This window comes from Oncorhynchus kisutch, unplaced genomic scaffold (genome assembly GCF_002021735.2).
Source record: "Oncorhynchus kisutch isolate 150728-3 unplaced genomic scaffold, Okis_V2 scaffold1552, whole genome shotgun sequence".
Lineage (NCBI taxonomy): Eukaryota > Metazoa > Chordata > Actinopteri > Salmoniformes > Salmonidae > Oncorhynchus > Oncorhynchus kisutch.
In genome coordinates, this window is record NW_022263497.1 from 35,553 (window position 1) to 60,423 (window position 24,871).

The 24,871-nt window shown below is 48.4% G+C and overlaps 1 protein-coding gene across 6 annotated transcripts in view; it reads left to right on the plus strand.

Moving 5' to 3' along the window:
• LOC116366651 (serine/threonine-protein kinase B-raf-like) overlaps nt 1-24,871 on the plus strand; it is a 45,560-nt gene that overhangs the window by 2,802 nt on the left and 17,887 nt on the right. For 5 of the 6 annotated variants that reach the window (XM_031818684.1, XM_031818683.1, XM_031818688.1 and 2 more), the window contains exons 2-9: nt 3,098-3,199; nt 8,600-8,887; nt 16,725-16,828; nt 18,217-18,319; nt 18,754-18,902; nt 19,875-19,994; nt 20,365-20,524; nt 24,283-24,322. In XM_031818684.1, coding sequence (XP_031674544.1) covers nt 3,098-3,199; nt 8,600-8,887; nt 16,725-16,828; nt 18,217-18,319; nt 18,754-18,902; nt 19,875-19,994; nt 20,365-20,524; nt 24,283-24,322 — 1,066 coding nt within the window. Of the gene's footprint in view, nt 1-3,097; nt 3,200-4,172; nt 4,338-8,599; nt 8,888-16,724; nt 16,829-18,216; nt 18,320-18,753; nt 18,903-19,874; nt 19,995-20,364; nt 20,525-24,282; nt 24,323-24,871 lie in introns of those variants that run through there. The other variant, XM_031818689.1, reaches the window with a different exon arrangement.

Below are 24,871 nucleotides of genomic sequence, written 5' to 3' on the forward strand. Positions count from 1 at the left end.
GCATGATGCTGCCACCACCATGCTTCACAGTAGGGATGGTGCCAGGTTTCCTCCAGACATGACGCTTGGCATTCAGGTCAAAGAGTTCGATCTTGGTTTCATCAGACCAGAGAATCTTGTTTCTCGTGGTCTAAGAGTCCTTCAAGTGCCTGTTTGGCTGTTATGTTCCTTTAACTGATGAGTGGCTTCCGTCTGGCCACTCAACCATAAAGGCCTGATTGGTGGAGTGCTGCAGAGATAGTTGTCCTTCTGGAAGCTTCTCCCATCTCCACAGAGGAACTCTGGAGCTCTGTCCGTGACAATCAGGTTCTTGGTCACCTCCCTGACCAAGGCCCTTCTACCCCGATTGCTCAGTTTGGCGGGGTTGCCAGCTCTATGAAGAGTCTTGGTGGTTCCAAACTTCATCCATTTTAAGAATGATGGGCACTTGGGCACCTTCAATGCTGCTGACATTTTTTGCTACCCTTCCCCAGATCTGTGCCTCAACACAATCCTGTCTCGGAGGATTACGGACAATTCCAGCGACCTCATGGCTTGGTTTTTGCTCTGACATGCCCTGGCAACTGTGGGACCTTTTTATAGACAGTTATGTGCCTTTCCAAATCATGTCAAATCAATTGAATTTACCACAGCTGGACTCCAAGTTGTAGAAACATCTCAAGGATGATCAATGGAAACAGGATGCACCTGAGCTCATTTTCGAGCCTCATAGCAAAGGGTCTGAATACTGAAGTTAATAAGCTGTTTCTGTTTTGTTTTTAATACATTTCTAAAAACTTGTTTTGGCTTTGTGGGGTATTGTGATGTCATTATGGGGTATTGTGATGTCATTATGGGGTATTGTGATGTCATTATGGGGTATTGTGATGTCATTATGGGGTATTGTGATGTCATTATGGGGTATTGTGATGTCATTATGGGGTATCGTGATGTCATTATGGGGTGTCGTGATGTCATTATGGGGTGTCGTGATGTCATTATGGGGTATTGTGATGTCATTATGGGGTATTGTGATGTCATTATGGGGTGTTGGGATGTCATTATGGGGTGTTGGGATGTCATTATGGGGTGTCGGGATGTCATTATGGGGTGTCGTGATGTCATTATGGGGTATTGTGATGTCATTATGGGATATTGTGATGTCATTATGGGATATTGTGATGTCATTATGGGGTATTGGGATGTCATTATGGGGTATTGGGATGTCATTATGGGGTGTTGGGATGTCATTATGGGGTGTTGGGATGTCATTATGGGGTGTTGGGATGTCATTATGGGGTGTTGGGATGTCATTATGGGGTGTTGGGATGTCATTATGGGGTGTTGGGATGTCATTATGGGGTATTGTGTGTAGATTGAGGAATATTTAAAAAAAAACATTTTTAAAGTGATTTTTAGAATAAGGCTGTAACGTAACCAAATGTGGAAAAAGTCAAGGGGTCTGAGTACTTTCCCAGGGTGGAGAGGAGACTGACCACTCACTCTCTCAGGGTGGATAGGAGACTGACCCACCCCGCTCTCCCAGGGTGGAGAGGAGACTGACCCCCCCCTGCTCTCCCAGGGTGGAGAGGAGACTGACCCCCCCCCCCCCCCCCCGCTCTCCCAGGGTGGAGAGGAGACTGACCCCCTTCCGCTCTCCCAAGGTGGAGAGGAGACTGACCCCCTTCCGCTCTCCCAAGGTAGAGAGGAGACTGACTCCCCCGCTCTCCCAGGGTGGAGAGGAGACTGACCCCCCCGCTCTTCTAGGGTGGAGAGGAGACTGACCCCCCCGCTCTCCCAGGGTGGAGAGGAGACTGACCCCCCCGCTCTCCCAGGGTGGAGAGGAGACTGACCCCCCGCTCTCTCAGGGTGGAGAGGAGACTGACCCCCCCCACTCTCTCAGGGTGGAGAGGAGACTGACCCACCCCGCTCTCCCAGGGTGGAGAGGAGACTGACCCCCCCCCTGCTCTCCCAGGGTGGAGAGGAGACTGACCCCCCCCCCCCCCCCCCCCCCCGCTCTCCCAGGGTGGAGAGGAGACTTACCCCCCCCGCTCTCCCAAGGTGGAGAGGAGACTGACCCCCCCCCCGCTCTCCCAGGGTGGAGAGGAGACTGACCCCCCCCCCGCTCTCCCAGGGTGGAGAGGAGACTGACCCACCCCTGCTCTCCCAGGGTGGAGAGGAGACTGACCCCTTCCCATTACCCCACTCTTTTGACAGTCAGTTGTGATTTCATGTTGACAGTCGGTTGTGATTTCATGTTGACAGTCGGTTGTGATTTCATGTTGACAGTCGGATGTGATTTCATGTTGACAGTCGGTTGTGATTTCATGTTGACAGTCGGTTGTGATTTCATGTTGACAGTCGGTTGTGATTTCATGTTGACAGTCGGTTGTGATTTCATGTTGACAGTCGGTTGTGATTTCATGTTGACAGTCGGTTGTGTTGTGATTTCATGTTGACAGTCGGTTGTGATTTCATGTTGACAGTCGGTTGTGATTTCATGTTGACAGTCGGTTGTGATTTCATGTTGACAGTCGGTTGTGATTTCATGTTGACAGTCGGTTGTGATTTCATGTTGACAGTCGGATGTGATTTCATGTTGACAGTCGGATGTGATTTCATGTTGACAGTCAGTTGTGTAATGATGTGTATTTTAATGTTGACAGTCGGTTGTGGAGTTTGGGACGCAGCGAAGAGACAGAACAACCAGTAACTTAGTCTTCCACTACTAGTGTCTAATGGCTGCTTCCAAAACGCCACCCTAGTCCCTTTGTTTAGCCTACTGCTCTACTTTTGACCACGACCGATAGGGACCCATAGTGCACTATGTAGGGAATAGGGCTCTGGTCTAAAGTAGTGCACTATATAGGGAATAGGGCTCTGGTCTAAAGTAGTGCACTATATAGGGAATAGGGCTCTGGTCTAAAGTAGTGCACTATATAGGGAATAGGGCTCCATTTGGAACAGAGACATGCTATGCCTCTGCAATGTCTATAGTCACCATCTCAGTCAATGTAATTAGGCTATATAACGGTATGATGTGACGTTCATAATTAGTGTGTGTGTGTGTGTGTGTGTGTGTGTGTGTGTGTGTGTGTGTGTGTGTGTCTCCTCTTAGATCTGGAATATCAAACAGATGATCAAGCTGACACAGGAGCACTTAGAGGCACTACTGGACAAGTTTGGAGGAGAATGTAACCCTCCGTCTATATACCTGGAGGTGAGTTACCCTGTGAGGAGGAGGAGGTACCCCTCTGTCCATATACCTGGAGGTGAGTTACCCTGTGAGGAGGAGGAGGTACCCCTCTGTCCATATACCTGGAGGTGAGTTACCCTGTGAGGAGGAGGTACCCCTCTGTCCATATACCTGGAGGTGAGTTACCCTGTGAGGAGGAGGAGGTACCCCTCTGTCCATATACCTGGAGGTGAGTTACCCTGTTAGGAGGAGGAGGTACCCCTCTGTCCATATACCTGGAGGTGAGTTACCCTGTGAGGAGGAGGAGGTACCCCTCTGTCCATATACCTGGAGGTGAGTTACCCTGTGAGGAGGAGGAGGTACCCCTCTGTCCATATACCTGGAGGTGAGTTACCCTGTGAGGAGGAGGAGGTACCCCTCTGTCCATATACCTGGAGGTGAGTTACCCTGTGAGGAGGAGGAGGTACCCCTCTGTCTATATACCTGGAGGTGAGTTACCCTGTGAGGAGGAGGAGGTACCCCTCTGTCCATATACCTGGAGGTGAGTTACCCTGTGAGGAGGAGGATGTACCCCTCTGTCCATATACCTGGAGGTGAGTTACCCTGTGAGGAGGATGTACCCCTCTGTCCATATACCTGGAGGTGAGTTACCCTGTGAGGAGGAGGAGGTACCCCTCTGTCCATATACCTGGAGGTGAGTTACCCTGTGAGGAGGAGGATGTACCCCTCTGTCCATATACCTGGAGGTGAGTTACCCTGTGAGGAGGAGGAGGTACCCCTCTGTCCATATACCTGGAGGTGAGTTACCCTGTGAGGAGGAGGAGGTACCCCTCTGTCCATATACCTGGAGGTGAGTTACCCTGTGAGGAGGAGGAGGTACCCCTCTGTCCATATACCTGGAGGTGAGTTACCCTGTGAGGAGGAGGAGGTACCCCTCTGTCCATATACCTGGAGGTGAGTTACCCTGTGAGGAGGAGGAGGTACCCCTCTGTCCATATACCTGGAGGTGAGTTACCCTGTGAGGAGGAGGATGTACCCCTCTGTCCATATACCTGGAGGTGAGTTACCCTGTGAGGAGGAGGATGTACCCCTCCGTCCATATACCTGGAGGTGAGTTACCCTGTGAGGAGGAGGATGTACCCCTCCGTCTATATACCTGGAGGTGAGTTACCCTGTGAGGAGGAGGAGGTACCCCTCTGTCCATATACCTGGAGGTGAGTTACCCTGTGAGGAGGAGGAGGTACCCCTCTGTCCATATACCTGGAGGTGAGTTACCCTGTGAGGAGGAGGAGGTACCCCTCTGTCCATATACCTGGAGGTGAGTTACCCTGTGAGGAGGAGGAGGTACCCCTCTGTCCATATACCTGGAGGTGAGTTACCCTGTGAGGAGGAGGAGGTACCCCTCTGTCCATATACCTGGAGGTGAGTTACCCTGTGAGGAGGAGGAGGTACCCCTCTGTCCATATACCTGGAGGTGAGTTACCCTGTGAGGAGGAGGATGTACCCCTCTGTCCATATACCTGGAGGTGAGTTACCCTGTGAGGAGGAGGAGGTACCCCTCTGTCCATATACCTGGAGGTGAGTTACCCTGTGAGGAGGAGGAGGTACCCCTCTGTCCATATACCTGGAGGTGAGTTACCCTGTGAGGAGGAGGAGGTACCCCTCTGTCCATATACCTGGAGGTGAGTTACCCTGTGAGGAGGAGGAGGTACCCCTCTGTCCATATACCTGGAGGTGAGTTACCCTGTGAGGAGGAGGATGTACCCCTCTGTCCATATACCTGGAGGTGAGTTACCCTGTGAGGAGGAGGAGGTACCCCTCTGTCCATATACCTGGAGGTGAGTTACCCTGTGAGGAGGAGGAGGTACCCCTCTGTCCATATACCTGGAGGTGAGTTACCCTGTGAGGAGGAGGAGGTACCCCTCTGTCCATATACCTGGAGGTGAGTTACCCTGTGAGGAGGAGGAGGTACCCCTCTGTCCATATACCTGGAGGTGAGTTACCCTGTGAGGAGGAGGAGGTACCCCTCTGTCCATATACCTGGAGGTGAGTTACCCTGTGAGGAGGAGGAGGTACCCCTCTGTCCATATACCTGGAGGTGAGTTACCCTGTGAGGAGGAGGAGGTACCCCTCTGTCCATATACCTGGAGGTGAGTTACCCTGTGAGGAGGAGGAGGTACCCCTCTGTCCATATACCTGGAGGTGAGTTACCCTGTGAGGAGGAGGATGTACCCCTCTGTCCATATACCTGGAGGTGAGTTACCCTGTGAGGAGGAGGAGGTACCCCTCTGTCCATATACCTGGAGGTGAGTTACCCTGTGAGGAGGAGGAGGTACCCCTCTGTCCATATACCTGGAGGTGAGTTACCCTGTGAGGAGGATGTACCCCTCTGTCCATATACCTGGAGGTGAGTTACCCTGTGAGGAGGAGGGTAACTCCTTTTATGTTTGAGGTTCTTCAAAGTAGCCACTCTTTGCCTTGAAGACAGCTTTGCACACTCTTGGCATTCTCCCAACCAGCTTCATGAGGTAGTCACCTGGAATGAATTTCAATTATCTTGTGTGCCTTGTTAAGTTAGTTTGTGGAATTTTTTTCCTTAATGCGTTTGAGCCAATCAGTTGTGTTGTGACAAGGTAGGGGTGGTATACAGAAGATAGACCTATTTGGTAAAAGACCACGTCCATATTATGGCAAGAACAGCTCAAATAAGCAAAGAGAAATGACAGTCCATCGTTACTTTAAGACATGAAGGACAGTCAATCCGGAAGATTTCAAGAACTTTGGAAAGTTTCTTCAAGTGCAGTCGCAAAAACCATCAAGCGCTATGATGAAACTGGCTCTCATGAGGACCGCCACAGGAAAGGAAGTCCCAGAGTTCCCTCTGCTGCAGAGGATGAGTTCATTAGAGTTACCAGCCTCAGACTGCAGCCCAAATAAATGCTTCACAGAGTTCAAGTAACAGACGCATCTCAACATCAACTGTTCCGAGGAGACTGTGTGAATCAGACCTTCATGGTCGAATTGCTGCAAAGAAACCACTACTAAAGGACACCAATAATAAGAAGAGACTTGCTTGGGCCAAGAAACACAATGGACATTAGAGTGGTGGAAATATGTTCTTTGGTCTGATGAGTCCAAATCTGAGATTTTTGGTTCCAACCGCTGTGTCTTTATGAGACCAGAGTAGGTGAACGGTTGATCTCTGCATGTGTGGTTCCCACCGTGAAGCATGGAGGAGGTGGTGTGTGGTTCCCACCGTGAAGCATGGAGGAGGAGGTGTGTGGTTCCCACCGTGAAGCATGGAGGAGGAGGTGTGTGGTTCCCACCGTGAAGCATGGAGGAGGAGGTGTGTGGTTCCCACCATGAAGCATGGAGGAGGAGGTGTGATGGTGTGGGGCTGCTTTGCTGGCGCCACTGTCTGTGATTTATTTAGACTTCAAGGCAGACTTAACCAGCATGGCTACCACAGCATTCTGCAGCGATACACCATCCCATCTAGTGGGACTATCATTTGTTTTTCAACAGGACAATGACCCAACACACCTTCAGGCTGTGTAAGGGCTATTTGACCAAGAAGGAGAGTGATGGAGTGCCGCATCAGATGACCTGGCCTCCACAATTACCCAACCTCAACCCAATTGAGATGGTTTGGGATGAGTTGGACCGCAGCGTGAAGGAATACAAGTGCTCAGCATATGTGGGAACTCCTTCAAGACTGTTGGAAAAGCATTCCAGGTGAAGCTGGTTGAGAGAATGCCAAGAGTGTGCAAAGCTGTCATCATGGCAAAAGGTGGCTACTTTGAAGAATCTAAAATATATTTTGATTTTTACTTTTTTGGTTACTACATGATTCCATACGTGTTACTTCATAGTTTTGATGTCTTCACGATTATTCTACAATGTAGAAAATAGTCAAACCTGGAATGAGTAGATGTGTCCAAACTTTTGACTGGTTATGGATGGATGGATGTTTAAAAAATGTGTGTATTGTCTCTGTAGGTCTATGAGGAGTACACCAGTAAGCTGTGTGTGTGTGTGTGTTGTCTCTGTAGGGGTATGAGGAGTACACCAGTAAGCTGTGTGTGTGTGTGTTGTCTCTGTAGGCCTATGAGGAGTACACCAGTAAGCTGTGTGTGTGTTGTCTCTGTAGGTCTATGAGGAGTACACCAGTAAGCTGTGTGTGTTGTCTCTGTAGGGGTATGAGGAGTACACCAGTAAGCTGTGTGTGTGTGTTGTCTCTGTATGCCTATGAGGAGTACACCAGTAAGCTGTGTGTGTGTTGTCTCTGTAGGGGTATGAGGAGTACACCAGTAAGCTGTGTGTGTGTTGTCTCTGTAGGCCTATGAGGAGTACACCAGTAAGCTGTCTGTGTGTGTGTGTGTGTGTGTGTGTGTGTTGTCCCTGTAGGTCTATGAGGAGTACACCAGTAAGCTGTGTGTGTGTGTGTGTGTGTGTGTGTGTGTGTGTGTGTGTGTGTTGTCCCTGTAGGCCTATGAGGAGTACACCAGTAAGCTGTGTGTGTGTTGTCTCTGTAGGGGTATGAGGAGTACACCAGTAAGCTGTGTGTGTGTTGTCTCTGTAGGCCTATGAGGAGTACACCAGTAAGCTGTGTGTGTGTTGTCTCTGTAGGCCTATGAGGAGTACACCAGTAAGCTGTGTGTGTGTTGTCTCTGTAGGCCTATGAGGAGTACACCAGTAAGCTGTGTGTGTGTGTGTGTGTGTGTGTGTGTGTGTGTGTGTGTGTGTGTGTGTGTGTTGTCCCTGTAGGCCTATGAGGAGTACACCAGTAAGCTGTGTGTCTGTGTGTTGTCTCTGTAGGCCTATGAGGAGTACACCAGTAAGCTGTGTGTCTGTGTGTTGTCTCTGTAGGCCTATGAGGAGTACACCAGTAAGCTGTGTGTCTGTGTGTTGTCTCTGTAGGCCTATGAGGAGTACACCAGTAAGCTGTGTGTCTGTGTGTTGTCTCTGTAGGCCTATGAGGAGTACACCAGTAAGCTGTGTGTCTGTGTGTTGTCTCTGTAGGCCTATGAGGAGTACACCAGTAAGCTGTGTGTCTGTGTGTTGTCTCTGTAGGCCTATGATGAGTACACCAGTAAGCTGTGTGTCTGTGTGTTGTCTCTGTAGGCCTATGAGGAGTACACCAGTAAGCTGTGTGTCTGTGTGTTGTCTCTGTAGGCCTATGAGGAGTACACCAGTAAGCTGTGTGTCTGTGTGTTGTCTCTGTAGGCCTATGAGGAGTACACCAGTAAGCTGTGTGTCTGTGTGTTGTCTCTGTAGGCCTATGAGGAGTACACCAGTAAGCTGTGTGTCTGTGTGTTGTCTCTGTAGGCCTATGAGGAGTACACCAGTAAGCTGTGTGTGTGTGTTGTCTCTGTAGGCCTATGAGGAGTACACCAGTAAACTGTGTGTGTGTTGTCTCTGTAGGCCTATGAGGAGTACACCAGTAAGCTGGACTCTCTACAGCAGAGGGAGCAGCAGCTCCTGGAGGCCATGGGGAACGGGACTGACTTCTACTCCTCCTCCCCTACGCCCCCTTCCCTCCTGGATGGGGGTTTGAGCTGTTCTGGGGGATCCGGGGGCACCCAGTTCCTTCTCCCCTCCGCCCCCAACACCCTGGCTGTCCTCCAGACCCCTACAGACGGACGGGCCAATCCCCGCTCCCCTCAGAAACCCATCGTCAGGGTGTTCCTGCCCAATAAACAGCGGACCGTGGTGAGTAACGGGTGGTTATAATACATATACCTCCTGGTGTAGAAGGTGGGAGGGGTTAGGGTGGCTGTGGGAGGGGTTAGGGTGACTGTGGGAGGGGTCAGGGTGTTCCTGCCCAATAAACAGCAGACCGTGGTGAGTAACGGGTGGTTATAATACATATACCTCCTGGTGTAGAAGGTGGGAGGGGTTAGGGTGGCTGTGGGAGGGGTTAGGGTGGCTGTGGGAGGGGTTAGGGTGGCTGTGGGAGGGGTTGGTGTAGGCTGTGGGAGGGGTTAGGGTGGCTATGGGAGTGGTTAGTGTAGGCTGTGGGAGGGGTTAGTGTAGGCTGTAGGAGGGGTTTGGGTGGCTGTGGGAGGGGTTGGTGTAGGCTGTGGGAGGGGTTAGGGTGTTCTTGCCCAATAAACAGCGGACCGTGGTGAGTAAGGGGTGGTTATAATACATATACCTCCTGGTGTAGAAGGTGGGAGGGGTTAGGGTGGTTGTGGGAGGGGTTAGGGTGACTGTGGGAGGGGTCAGAGTGACTGTGGGAGAGGTCAGAGTGTTCCTGCCCAATAAACAGCAGACCGTGGTGAGTAAGGGGTGGTTATAATACATATACCTCCTGGTGTAGAAGGTGGGAGGGGTTAGGGTGTAGGTGGGAGGGGTTAGGGTGTAGGTGGGAGGGGTTGGGGTGGCTGTGGGAGGGGTTGGGGTGGCTGTGGGAGGGGTTGGGGTGGCCGTGGGAGGGGTTGGTGTAGGCTGTGGGAGGGGTTGGGGTGACTGGGGGAGGGGTTAGGGTGGCTGGGGGAGGGGTTGGTGTAGGCTATGGGAGGGGTTAGGGAGTGTTGGCCTGTATTGGTGATATTAGACAGTAGTTAGGGAGAGATGGCCTGTATTGGTGACATTAGACAGTAGTTAGGGAGAGAGGGCCTGTATTGGTGACAGTAGTTAGGGAGAGATGGCCTGTATTGGTGACATTAGACAGTATTTAGGGAGAGAGGGCCTGTATTGGTGACAGTAGTTAGGGAGAGATGGCCTGTATTGATGATATTAGACAGTAGTTGGGGAGAGATGGCCTGTATTGATGATATTAGACAGTAGTTAGGGAGAGATGGCCTGTATTGATGATATTAGACAATAGTTGGGGAGAGATGGCCTGTATTGGTGACATTAGACAGTAGTTAGGGAGAGATGGCCTGTCCTGTATTGATGATATTAGACAGTAGTTAGGGAGAGATGGCCTGTATTGATGATATTAGACAGTAGTTAGGGAGAGATGGCCTGTATTGGTGACACTAGACAATAGTTAGGGAGAGATGGCCTGTCTTGGTGACACTAGACAATAGTTAGGGAGAGATGGCCTGTATTGGTGACACTAGACAATAGCTAGGGAGAGATGGCCTGTCTTGGTGACACTAGACAGTCGTTAGGGAGAGATGGCCTGTCTTGGTGACACTAGACAGTCGTTAGGGAGAGATGGCCTGTCTTGGTGACACTAGACAGTCGTTAGGGAGAGATGGCCTGTATTGGTGACACTAGACAGTCGTTAGGGAGAGATGGCCTGTATTGGTGACACTAGACAGTCGTTAGGGAGAGATGGCCTGTATTGGTGACACTAGACAATAGTTAGGGAGAGATGGCCTGTATTGGTGACACTAGACAATAGTTAGGGAGAGATGGCCTGTCTTGGTGACACTAGACAGTCGTTAGGGAGAGATGGCCTGTCTTGGTGACACTAGACAATCGTTAGGGAGAGATGGCCTGTCTTGGTGACACTAGACAGTCGTTAGGGAGAGATGGCCTGTCTTGGTGACACTAGACAGTCGTTAGGGAGAGATGGCCTGTATTGGTGACACTAGACAGTCGTTAGGGAGAGATGGCCTGTCTTGGTGACAGTAGTTAGGGAGAGATGGCCTGTCTTGGTGACAGTCGTTAGGGAGAGATGGCCTGTCTTGGTGACACTCGTTAGGGAGAGATGGCCTGTCTTGGTGACACTAGACAGTCGTTAGGGAGAGATGGCCTGTCTTGGTGACACTAGACAGTCGTTAGGGAGAGATGGCCTGTCTTGGTGACACTAGTTAGGGAGAGATGGCCTGTCTTGGTGACACTAGTTAGGGAGAGATGGCCTGTCTTGGTGACACTAGACAGTCGTTAGGGAGAGATGGCCTGTCTTGGTGACACTAGACAGTCGTTAGGGAGAGATGGCCTGTCTTGGTGACACTAGACAGTCGTTAGGGAGAGATGGCCTGTCTTGGTGACACTAGTTAGGGAGAGATGGCCTGTCTTGGTGACACTAGTTAGGGAGAGATGGCCTGTCTTGGTGACACTAGTTAGGGAGAGATGGCCTGTCTTGGTGACACTAGACAGTCGTTAGGGAGAGATGGCCTGTCTTGGTGACACTAGACAGTCGTTAGGGAGAGATGGCCTGTCTTGGTGACAGTCGTTAGGGAGAGATGGCCTGTCTTGGTGACAGTAGTTAGGGAGAGATGGCCTGTCTTGGTGACACTAGACAGTCGTTAGGGAGAGATGGCCTGTCTTGGTGACACTAGACAGTCGTTAGGGAGAGATGGCCTGTCTTGGTGACACTAGACAGTCGTTAGGGAGAGATGGCCTGTCTTGGTGACACTAGTTAGGGAGAGATGGCCTGTCTTGGTGACACTAGTTAGGGAGAGATGGCCTGTCTTGGTGACACTAGACAGTCGTTAGGGAGAGATGGCCTGTCTTGGTGACACTAGACAGTCGTTAGGGAGAGATGGCCCGTCTTGGTGACAGTCGTTAGGGAGAGATGGCCTGTCTTGGTGACAGTAGTTAGGGAGAGATGGCCTGTCTTGGTGACACTAGACAGTCGTTAGGGAGAGATGGCCTGTCTTGGTGACACTAGACAGTCGTTAGGGAGAGATGGCCAGTCTTGGTGACACTAGACAGTCGTTAGGGAGAGATGGCCAGTCTTGGTGACACTAGACAGTCGTTAGGGAGAGATGGCCTGTCTTGGTGACAGTCGTTAGGGAGAGATGGCCTGTCTTGGTGACAGTCGTTAGGGAGAGATGGCCTGTCTTGGTGACAGTCGTTAGGGAGAGATGGCCTGTCTTGGTGACACTAGACAGTCGTTAGGGAGAGATGGCCTGTCTTGGTGACACTAGACAGTCGTTAGGGAGAGATGGCCTGTCTTGGTGACAGTCGTTAGGGAGAGATGGCCTGTCTTGGTGACAGTAGTTAGGGAGAGATGGCCTGTCTTGGTGACACTAGACAGTCGTTAGGGAGAGATGGCCTGTCTTGGTGACACTAGACAGTCGTTAGGGAGAGATGGCCTGTCTTGGTGACAGTCGTTAGGGAGAGATGGCCTGGGCCTCTGCTGTGCAGGTGGCAGCCTACTCTCGATCTCTGTAGTTGTTTCACTCTTTATTGCATTGATGCATTTCTTCATCGTATGTTACGTCAGTTTTAAAAACCACAGCCTTTTGCCATAATTACAACACCAACCTCCTCGGTGTTGTTTTATACATGTAGTTTCCTGTTTTCTTTACTGGAAGGTGAAGTCTTCATTAGAAGTGTCATGGGGGGGTGGAGCCTAAAGTACAGATGACTTAAGCTACAGGATTTAGGGTTGTGATGCTAGGCTATTAGCTCCTTGACGATAATAAGCACAGTTCTGTTGACGTCAGTGTGATTGGAGCCCAGTCTGTGTCTTGGTAGATGTACTCTTGGTTCTCTACTGTAATGCTGTGACCTACTCCTCCCATTCTATTCTTCAACATGACATTGAAGAGATGGGGAGAGATGGCCTGTCTTGGTGACACTAGACAGTCGTTAGGGAGAGATGGCCTGTATTGGTGACACTAGACAGTCGTTAGGGAGAGATGGCCTGTATTGGTGACACTAGACAATAGTTAGGGAGAGATGGCCTGTATTGGTGACACTAGACAATAGTTAGGGAGAGATGGCCTGTCTTGGTGACACTAGACAGTCGTTAGGGAGAGATGGCCTGTCTTGGTGACACTAGACAATCGTTAGGGAGAGATGGCCTGTCTTGGTGACACTAGACAGTCGTTAGGGAGAGATGGCCTGTCTTGGTGACACTAGACAGTCGTTAGGGAGAGATGGCCTGTATTGGTGACACTAGACAGTCGTTAGGGAGAGATGGCCTGTCTTGGTGACAGTAGTTAGGGAGAGATGGCCTGTCTTGGTGACAGTCGTTAGGGAGAGATGGCCTGTCTTGGTGACACTCGTTAGGGAGAGATGGCCTGTCTTGGTGACACTAGACAGTCGTTAGGGAGAGATGGCCTGTCTTGGTGACACTAGACAGTCGTTAGGGAGAGATGGCCTGTCTTGGTGACACTAGTTAGGGAGAGATGGCCTGTCTTGGTGACACTAGTTAGGGAGAGATGGCCTGTCTTGGTGACACTAGACAGTCGTTAGGGAGAGATGGCCTGTCTTGGTGACACTAGACAGTCGTTAGGGAGAGATGGCCTGTCTTGGTGACACTAGACAGTCGTTAGGGAGAGATGGCCTGTCTTGGTGACACTAGTTAGGGAGAGATGGCCTGTCTTGGTGACACTAGTTAGGGAGAGATGGCCTGTCTTGGTGACACTAGTTAGGGAGAGATGGCCTGTCTTGGTGACACTAGACAGTCGTTAGGGAGAGATGGCCTGTCTTGGTGACACTAGACAGTCGTTAGGGAGAGATGGCCTGTCTTGGTGACAGTCGTTAGGGAGAGATGGCCTGTCTTGGTGACAGTAGTTAGGGAGAGATGGCCTGTCTTGGTGACACTAGACAGTCGTTAGGGAGAGATGGCCTGTCTTGGTGACACTAGACAGTCGTTAGGGAGAGATGGCCTGTCTTGGTGACACTAGACAGTCGTTAGGGAGAGATGGCCTGTCTTGGTGACACTAGTTAGGGAGAGATGGCCTGTCTTGGTGACACTAGTTAGGGAGAGATGGCCTGTCTTGGTGACACTAGACAGTCGTTAGGGAGAGATGGCCTGTCTTGGTGACACTAGACAGTCGTTAGGGAGAGATGGCCCGTCTTGGTGACAGTCGTTAGGGAGAGATGGCCTGTCTTGGTGACAGTAGTTAGGGAGAGATGGCCTGTCTTGGTGACACTAGACAGTCGTTAGGGAGAGATGGCCTGTCTTGGTGACACTAGACAGTCGTTAGGGAGAGATGGCCAGTCTTGGTGACACTAGACAGTCGTTAGGGAGAGATGGCCAGTCTTGGTGACACTAGACAGTCGTTAGGGAGAGATGGCCTGTCTTGGTGACAGTCGTTAGGGAGAGATGGCCTGTCTTGGTGACAGTCGTTAGGGAGAGATGGCCTGTCTTGGTGACAGTCGTTAGGGAGAGATGGCCTGTCTTGGTGACAGTCGTTAGGGAGAGATGGCCTGTCTTGGTGACACTAGACAGTCGTTAGGGAGAGATGGCCTGTCTTGGTGACAGTCGTTAGGGAGAGATGGCCTGTCTTGGTGACAGTAGTTAGGGAGAGATGGCCTGTCTTGGTGACACTAGACAGTCGTTAGGGAGAGATGGCCTGTCTTGGTGACACTAGACAGTCGTTAGGGAGAGATGGCCTGTCTTGGTGACAGTCGTTAGGGAGAGATGGCCTGGGCCTCTGCTGTGCAGGTGGCAGCCTACTCTCGATCTCTGTAGTTGTTTCACTCTTTATTGCATTGATGCATTTCTTCATCGTATGTTACGTCAGTTTTAAAAACCACAGCCTTTTGCCATAATTACAACACCAACCTCCTCGGTGTTGTTTTATACATGTAGTTTCCTGTTTTCTTTACTGGAAGGTGAAGTCTTCATTAGAAGTGTCATGGGGGGGTGGAGCCTAAAGTACAGATGACTTAAGCTACAGGATTTAGGGTTGTGATGCTAGGCTATTAGCTCCTTGACGATAATAAGCACAGTTCTGTTGACGTCAGTGTGATTGGAGCCCAGTCTGTGTCTTGGTAGATGTACTCTTGGTTCTCTACTGTAATGCTGTGACCTACTCCTCCCATTCTATTCTTCAACATGACATTGAACCAATGCAGAGGAGTGTTGTCACCGTTTCAGAATGTTGTTTTTTGAACGGTACATCTTTATTGATTTTTATTGGAAAAAAAAAGTATTTTTAAACCAGGTAAATCAAGAAGTATACTAGGTCTTTATTCTCAGTACAGGTGAATGCATATTATTCACCTGTACGGCAGGGTAGCCTAGTGGTTAGAGCGTTGGACTAGTAACTGGAAGTTGCAAGTTCAAACCCCCCCCCGAGCTGACAAGGTACAAATCTGTCGTTCTGCCCCTGAACAGGCAGTTAACCCACTGTTCCTAGACCAGTTAACCCACTGTTCCTAGGCCGTCATTGTAAATAAGAATTTGTTCTTAACTGACTTGCCTGGTTAAATAAAGGTAAAATAATGACATGCATTGAGTCATTCAGCTTGTTTTTAGCTGATGTCATACACAACCACAAACCCTTCTGTTTCGGACTAAGTGGTATCTTCTTGCATTGTAATGTGTCCGAGCCTGTCGGGACGGTTTCAACATCTCTACACCATTTTAAAACATACTTTCCACCGGCTCAGAAATGAGCCGAATCACATCGCTCGGAGCAAAGACGTCAGTTCAACGTCTAGTTTTGATTTACTTTTGGTTGAGTTGTCAACTGATGTGAATTCAATGTGAAATAGAATTAAAATAAGAAATTTGTCAATTTAATTTAAAAGTTAGGTGGTCCACAATAAAACGAGTCCTATATCGACATTACCTGAAAGACCGCTCAGCAAGGAAGAAACCACTGCTCCAAAACCGCCATAAAAAAGCCAGACTGCACATGGGGACAATGATCGTACTTTTTGGAGAAATATCCTCTGGTCTGATGAAACAAAAATAGAACTGTTTGGCCATAATGACCATCGTTATGTTTGGAGGAAAAAGGGGGAGGCTTGCAAGCCGAAGAACACCAACTGTGAACCACGGGGGTGGCAGCATCATGTTGTGGGGATGCTTTGCTGCAGGAGGGACTGGTGCACTTCACAAAATAGATGGCATCATGAGGAGAGAAAATGATGTGGATATATTGAAGCAACATCTCAAGACATCAGTCAGGAAGTTAAAGCTTGGTCACAAATGGGTTTTCCAAGTGGTCATTGCCCATAGGCATACTTCCAAAGTTGTGGCAAAATGGCTCAAGGACAACAAAGTCAAGGTATTGGAGTGGCCATCACAAAGCCCTGACCTCAATCCTATAGAAAATGTGTGGACAGAACTGAAAAAGCGTGCGCGAGCAAGGAGGCCTACAAAGCTGACTCAGTTACACCAGTTCTGTCAGGAGGAATGGGCTAACATTCACCCAACTTATTGTGGGAAGCTTGTAGAAGGCTACCCAAAACGTTTGACCCAAGTTAAACAATTTAAAGGCAATGCTACCAAATACTAATTGAGTGAATGTAATCTTCTGACCCACTTGGGAATGTGATGAAAGAAATAAAAGCTGAAATAAATCATTCTCTCTACTATTATTCTGACATTTCACATTCTTAAAATAAAGTGGTGATCCTCACTGATCTAAGACAGGGAATTTTTACTAGGATTAAATGTCAGGAATTGTGGAAAAACTGAGTTTAAATATATTTGGCTAAGGTGTATGTAAACTTCTGACTTCAACTGTATATAGTGATCTTGTTTTACAGTTCTAGTTGTGTATGGTCTATACCTGCTGTTCAGTCTCTGAAACTATCTGTATATAGTGATCTTGTTATAGTTGTGTATGGTCTATACCTGCTGTTCAGTCTCTGAAACTATCTGTATATAGTGATCTTGTTATGTAGTTATAGTTGTATGTGGTCTATCTGTATGGTTCCTCTCGGTCTGTCCCAGGTCCCAGCCCGCTGTGGCATGACGGTCAGAGACTCTCTGAAGAAGGCTTTAATGATGAGGGGACTAATCCCTGAATGCTGTGCTGTCTACAGGATACAGGATGGGTAAGATACACGCACACACACGTACGTACGCACACACACACGCACACACACGTACACATACACACACACATACACACACACACACACACACACACACACACGTATACCTTGTCCAAAAGCCATTTCACATTCTGTCAATTGAAGCTCCTGTACAACTTTGTAATCATTTCAGAACAGTGGAGATCAGTAAGGGGTCAATGTACGGGGTCAATGTACAGTCCCACTATAAGGGGTCAATGTGCAGTCCCACAGTAAGGGGTCAATGTGCAGTCCCACAGTAAGGGGTCAATGTACAGTCCCACTGTAAGGGGTCAATGTGCAGTCCCACAGTAAGGGGTCAATGTACAGTCCCACTGTAAGGGGTCAATGTGCAGTCCCACAGTAAGGGGTCAATGTACAGTCCCACAGTAAGGGGTCAATGTACGGGGTCAATGTACGGGGCCAATGTACAGTCCCACAGTAAGGGGTCAATGTACGGGGTCAATGTACGGGGCCAATGTACAGTCCCACTGTAAGGGGTCAATGTGCAGTCCCACAGTAAGGGGTCAATGTACAGTCCCACAGTAAGGGGTCAATGTACAGTCCCACAGTAAGGGGTCAATGTACAGTCCCACAGTAAGGGGTCAATGTACAGTCCCACAGTAAGGGGTCAATGTACAGTCCCACAGTAAGGGGTCAATGTACAGTCCCACAGTAAGGGGTCAATGTACAGTCCCACAGTAAGGGGTCAATGTACAGTCCCACAGTAAGGGGTCAATGTACAGTCCCACAGTAAGGGGTCAATGTACAGTCCCACAGTAAGGGGTCAATGTACAGTCCCACAGTAAGGGGTCAATGTACAGTCCCACAGTAAGGGGTCAATGTACAGTCTCACAGTAAGGGGTCAATGTACAGTCTCACAGTAAGGGGTCAATGTGCAGTCCCACAGTAAGGGGTCAATGTGCAGTCCCACAGTAAGGGGTCAATGTACAGTCCCACAGTAAGGGGTCAATGTACAGTCCCACTGTAAGGAGTCAATGTACGGGGTCAATGTACAGTCCCACAGTAAGGGGCCAATGTACGGGGTCAATTAACGGGGTCAATGTACAGTCCCACAGTAAGGGGTCAATGTACAGTCCCACAGTAAGGGGCCAATGTACAGTCCCACAGTAAGGGGCCAATGTACAGTCCCACAGTAAGGGGCCAATGTACAGTCCCACAGTAAGGGGCCAATGTACAGTCCCACAGTAAGGGGCCAATGTACAGTCCCACAATTCAGTTTATTTTATTGTACTTTGTTGAACAAGGTAAATCATTGAGAACACATTCTCTTTTACAACAACAACCTACACATGTGTACTAAACTCAATCACAACCCAGTGAACTCCTCTTCCTGTCACCTGTCTCAGAGAGAAGAAGCCTCTTGGCTGGGACACAGACATCTCCTGGCTGACAGGGGAGGAGCTACACGTGGAAGTGCTGGAGAATGTTCCTCTGACCACACACAACTTTGTGAGTATGACTTGAAACTATGGAATTGGTACTAGAATTTCATATGACTGGGCAGGGGTGCAGCCTGGGAGGGCGTGGGCCCACCTACTTGGGAGTCAGGCCCAGCCAATCAGAATGAGTTTTTCCCAACAAAAGAGCTTTATTACAGACAAAAATACCCCTTGGGCTTATGGTAGAGAAAGCGACATTACATTTTCTGGCAACAGTTCTGGTGGACAATCCTGCAGTTAGAATGTCAATTGCACACTCCAAAACTTGAGACATCTGTGTCATTGTTCTGTGTGACAAAACTGCAAAAAAAATTAAGTGGCCTTTTACACAGATGAGTGGTCTTTCCATCTCCATGGACAGAAGGTACCAGTCACTAGTTACTGTCGTTCCTGATCTATTTTCTAACTGTCTCTCTCTCTCTCTGTTTCTGTCTGTTCCCCCAGGTGAGGAAGACGTTTTTTACGTTGGCCTTCTGCGATTTTTGCCGGAAGCTTCTGTTCCAGGGGTTCCGATGTCAGACGTGTGGCTATAAGTTCCACCAGCGTTGCAGCACCGAGGTGCCGCTCATGTGTGTCAACTACGACCAGCTAGAGTGAGTTATCCATCGATTTGATCAGTTCAACTACGACCAGCTAGAGTGAGTTATCCATCGACGTTAGCTTGACCTGTCCCTGAGACGGACGTTAGCTTGACCTGTCCCCGAGACGGACGTTAGCTTGACCTGTCCCCGAGACGGACGTTAGCTTGACCTGTCCCCGAGACGGGCGTTAGCTTGACCTGTCCCCGAGACGGGCGTTAGCTTGACCTGTCCCCGAGACGGGCGTTAGCTTGACCTGTCCCCGAGACTGGCGTTAGCTTGACCTGTCCCCGAGACGGGCGTTAGCTTGACCTGTCCCCGAGACGGACGTTAGCTTGATCTGCCCCTTCAGCTTATTGCTAGTGTCCCAGTTCTATCCTGTATGTTGGGTCTCTAGTGTCCCAGTTCTATCCTGTATGTTGGGTCTCTGCTGGTGTCCCAGTTCGATCCTGAATGTTGGGTCGCTGCTGGTGTCCCAGTGTTCCAGTTCTATCCTGTATGTTGGGTCTCTGCTAGTGTCCCAGTTCTATCCTGTATGTTGGGTCTCTGCTAGTGTCCCAGTTCTATCCTGTATGTTGGGTCTCTGCTAGTGTCCCAGTTCTATCCTGTATGTTGGGTCTCTAGTGTCCCAGTTCTATCCTGTATGTTGGGTCTCTGCTAGTGTCCTAGTTCTATCCTGTATGTTGGGTCTCTGCTAGTGTCCCAGTTCTATCCTGTATGTTGGGTCTCTGCTAGTGTCCCAGTTCTATCCTGTATGTTGGGTCTCTAGTGTCCCAGTTCTATCCTGTATGTTGGGTCTCTGCTAGTGTCCCAGTTCTATCCTGTATGTTGGGTCTCTGCTAGTGTCCCAGTTCTATCCTGTATGTTGGGTCTCTGCTAGTGTCCCAGTTCTATCCTGTATGTTGGGTCTCTAGTGTCCCAGTTCTATCCTGTATGTTGGGTCTCTAGTGTCCCAGTTATATCCTGAATGTTGGGTCTCTGCTGCAGTTTGCTGCTGGTGTCGAAGTTCTTTGAGCACCACCCCATCACCCAGGAGGAGGTGTCGTCAGAGGGCACCACCCCCGTGTCCGAGGCCTACCCGTCACTGCCCCCGTCCGACTCCACCGGGTGAGTCTCACAGCTGTCCTGATCCCATTCTCACCTCGGCACAGTTGAAGGAAAGGAAACGAGGAGAGGAAGCCATTTTTGAAGACTAATGAAACAGACTTGATAATCTTATATCTCCTTGATAAATTCAATGTAGACTGGAATCTCTGCTAATGCTGTGCCACATGTCCCCAGTGAGATGTGCCACATGTCCCCAGTGAGATGTGCCACATGTCCCCAGTGAGATGTGCCACATGTCCCCAGTGAGATGATCCTCCCCTCTTAACCGCTCTCTGAACCCAGGTTCCTGTCCCCGTCTAAGTCCATCTCCATCCCCCCCAGAGTTTCAACCCCCAACCTCCCTGACCACTGACCTCTCTCTGACCCCCAGGTCCCTGTGCCACGCCAGCGTGTCCCCGTCCAAGTCCATCCCTATCCCCCAGAATTTCAGGCCCGGAGAAGAGGACCACAGGAACCAGTTTGGACAGAGAGACCGCTCGTCCTCCGCTCCCAACGTCCACATCAACACCATCGAACCCGTCAACATAGACGTGAGTCCAATATCCCCTTTTGTCTGTGTGTCCGATGGCTCAGACACTCCCCCTGCTGGAGACAAGTAGCACTGCTACTGTAGAATGTGTATGTGGCAGCACTAGTGAAAGGCTTCTAGTGAAGGGGGTGCTCATCTGGGTCGAGTCGTGTTCTGTAATTCTTGGCCAAATACAACATGGTAATCATACCTTTTTATTTTAACTAGGCAAGTCAGTTAAGAACAAATTCTTATTTACGTTGACGGCCTACCACCGGGCCAAACCCGGACGACGCTGACGCTGGGACCAATTGTGCGCCGCTCCTATGGGACTCCCAATCACGGACTGTTGTGATACAGCCTGGAATCGAACCAGGGTGTCTGTAGTGCTGAGATGTAGTGCCTTAGACCGCTGCAACACTCAGGAGCCCCTTAAAGAGGAAATGACAGCATTTCTTTAGCAACGTGAAATCTTAGTCTTTTCATATTCACCCCAGGAAGAACCGTGCCCTTTTATGGTCATTTCACCTTTTCATACATTTTATAGAATGTTTGGGCATTTGTGAAAATGCTATAGCAATATAGAGGGAACGTGGCCGTGCGTTTAGACAATTAGTAGACACTGCAGTAAAAAAACCATCTGTCTCGTCCAGGACCAGAGTCTACGCAGACTGGTGCCCCATAGCCAATCAGAACTACAGTAGGCTTATATACAAATAAGCCATTTGCACAGAGGCCTGTCATCATTCACTTTGAACTGGACTGTGTGTTTACAGGAAGTAGGGCCTGGCATCATTCACTTTGAACTGGACTGTGTGTTTACAGGAAGTAGAGCCGGTCATCAGTCCCTTTGAACTGGACTGTGTGTTTACAGGCAGTAGGGCCTGTCATCATTCACTATGAACTAGACTGTGTGTTTACAGGAAGTAGGGCCTGTCATTCACTTTGAACTGGACTGTGTGTTTACAGGCAGTAGGTCCTGTCATCATTCACTTTGAACTGGACTGTGTGTTTACAGGCAGTAGGTCCTGTCATCATTCACTATGAACTGGACTGTGTGTTTACAGGCAGTAGGGCCTGTCAGTCCCTTTGAACTGGACTGTGTGTTTACAGGCAGTAGGTCCTGTCATCATTCACTATGAACTGGACTGTGTGTTTACAGGAAGTAGGGCCTGTCATTCACTTTGAACTGGACTGTGTGTTTACAGGCAGTAGGTCCTGTCATCATTCACTATGAACTGGACTGTGTGTTTACAGGCAGTAGGGCCTGTCATCATTCACTATGAACTGGACTGTGTGTTTACAGGCAGTAGGGCCTGTCAGTCCCTTTGAACTGGACTGTGTGTTTACAGGCAGTAGCTTGCAGCACGACTAGATCAATAGAACACATTCACCAAAATACACCTAAAATGAATTTCTGTAAATATGTAAATATCAGGGAGTCCTCTTACATTTGGGAACTTTACAGTCCTGTTGATCAAACAACCATGAAAAGGCAGTATCTCTCTCCCTCAGTTAACTTCTTGCGTCGAGCCATCCCGGATCCGGGATCATGAATACAGCCTCAAGCTCATTACCATAACGCAACGTTAACTATTCATGAAAATCGCAAATGAAATGAAATGAATATGCTAGCTCTCAAGCTTAGCCTTTTGTTAACAACACTGTCATCTCAGATTTTCAAAATATGCTTCTCAACCATAGCAAAACAAGCATTTGTGTAACAGCTAGCGCAGCTAGCGTAGCATTTAGCGTTAGCATTAGCAGGCAACATTTTCACAAAAACCAGAAAATCATTCAAATAAAATCATTACCTTTGAAGAACTTCAGATGTTTTCAATGAGGAGACTCTCAGTTAGATAGCAAATGCTCAGTTTTTCCTGAAAGATTATTTGTTTAGGAGAAATTGCTCCGTTTGGTGCGTCACGTTTGGCTACCAAAAAAAAACGAAAATACAGTCTTCAAAACGCCTAACTTTTTTCCAAATTAACTCCATAATATCGACTGAAACATGGTAAACGTAGTTTAGAATCAATCCTCAAGGTGTTTTTCACATATCTCTTCATGATATATCATTCGTTGAAAGCCTCCTCTCTCCTCTCAATCACTGGATGACTGCGTGCAGCTTGTAGATTACGCACCAATTTAGACAAAGGACACCGGGCGGACCCCTGGTAAATGTAGTCTCTTATGGCCAATCTTCCAATGATATGCCTACAAATACATCACAATGCTGCAGACACCTTGGAGAAACGATAGAAAGGGCAGGCTCATTCCCGGCGCATTCACAGCCATATAAGGAGACAATGGAAAACAGAGCTTCAAAAATTCTGCCCATTTCCTGGTTGAAGTTTCATCTTGGTTTCGCCTGTAGCATGAGTTCTGTGGCACTCACAGATAATATCTTTGCAGTTTTGGAAACCTTAGAGTGTTTTCTTTCCAAAGCTGCCAATTATATGCATAGTCGAGCATCTTTTCGTGACAAAATATTGCGCTTAATACGGGCACGTTTTTTTATCCATAAATTAAAAGAGCGCCCCCTATATCCAAGAAGTTAAACACATCAACAACAACAAGATCTACAGCTAATGCTAGCCAGAGAAAGATGAGCTAACATCTAACGAAGTAACATTAAATAAACCCTCTAAAACCTTTTCACCTAATTTGGCTGTCAAAATTGCACTGATAAACGATGGGGAATTGTAGCCTCCTCGTCTTTCTGCAGTTTGCCTGCCAACAATGCAAGGCTTGTTAGCTAGTTAAAGTTAGTTAAAGTTGGTTAGCTAGCTAGCTACTTCCAGACACAGCAGAGCTGTTTACATGTTACCGAGAGCGTTCTTGACTAACTATTACTTTCTTTTCCTAAGTTTACTGACCCCGGGTTAAACTCAGCAGGTGTTTCACGTTTGTAAATGCATCAGTTATTCTGCTCTCTGAATTTTATGAATGCGAGAGATATGCTAACTGGATAAGCCGTTCTAGTTCTTGCTAGCTTTACCCAATGACACCTGCATCTCTAGCCGTGTATAGCCACCGAAAAACAAGATGACGGAAGAGTCAGTCACTCACCCACTCTTCCAATGACATGGTATCCTCCTAGCAGCTAGCTCGCTAGCTAACGTTAGGCTCCGTGTTTTTAGCTCGCTAGCTAACGTTAGGCTCCGTGTTTTTAGCTCTCTAGCTAACGTTAGGCTCCGTGTTTTTAGCTCGCTACATAACTAGATACGCTAGCCTATCAGCCATGTTATTGCTGACTTGCTGAGTTTTTTTCCAAAATATTGAGCCATTGAAACTGAGACAGTGCATTCCTTATGGTATCAGGCCCGTTGTGATTTACAACCCGATAGCAATATGTTTTGGGAAATGTATTCGTTTATTATATTAATCATACATTGAACTAAATCCATCTGTTCTGCCGTCAGTGCCTTTTAGTGTACATCATAACATTTTGAGTCAAATATTACCTATTTTTAAAACCTCTTTAATAAAGTTGGTTTTGTATACATAAACTGGGAATTTTTATATTTTTTGACTAATATATAATTTTATGAAAACAGTGTTGACTGTTTTCATATCTGCAAAAGTAGTCAGTTCCACTAAGTGTTATACAAGCTATCAAGATGTACCCCAATCTGTAGCGTTAGTCTGGAATCTGAGATGACTCGTAGTCTTCACAGTATTGTGATTCTCTGTTATTTCCTCTCTCGCTCTCTCTCTCTCTCTCTCTCGCTCTCTCTCTCGCTCTCTCTCTGTCTCTCTCTGTCTCTTTCTTTCTTTCAGGACTTGATTCGAGATCAAGGTTTACAGAGATCAGAAGGAGGTAAGGAAGCTATTATCATCACTAATTCAATCAACAAGTCCCCCCCCCCCCACCACCACCACCCCCATATCCTGCATCTGTGTTCTCTTTCTCTCTTTTTTTTTTACAAGTTCCTCGAAACTCATTTTGTCCAGTCAGAATTCTAATTCTACTAGTCTTGTTGATGCATATTTAGAATATTTGTCCTTAGACTGTAAAACTCTTGTCCCTTTTTAAGGAGACTTCCCCTTTAAGAGAGCCTTTTTATTCCCCTAACATTCTCTGATTTCTACTGCCCATCCATGCTCCCTCTGAAAGAGTGTAGACTACTTACTATAGGGCCAGTCTCAAATGGTACCCTATTCCCTATCTAGTGCACTACTTTTTGCCAGTGATAATGTGTGGAAAAACCTCCCTAACTTTCTACTGGTCCACGGAGACGGATTCATGCATTCTCCTCGTTGGCACTCATTGGGCTCTGGCCAGAAGTAGAGCACAGTACAGTGACTAGGCGTCCATTTTGGATCGGGCCTACAGTAGGTACCATAGAGAAGTGGGCCCAGTAGCTGG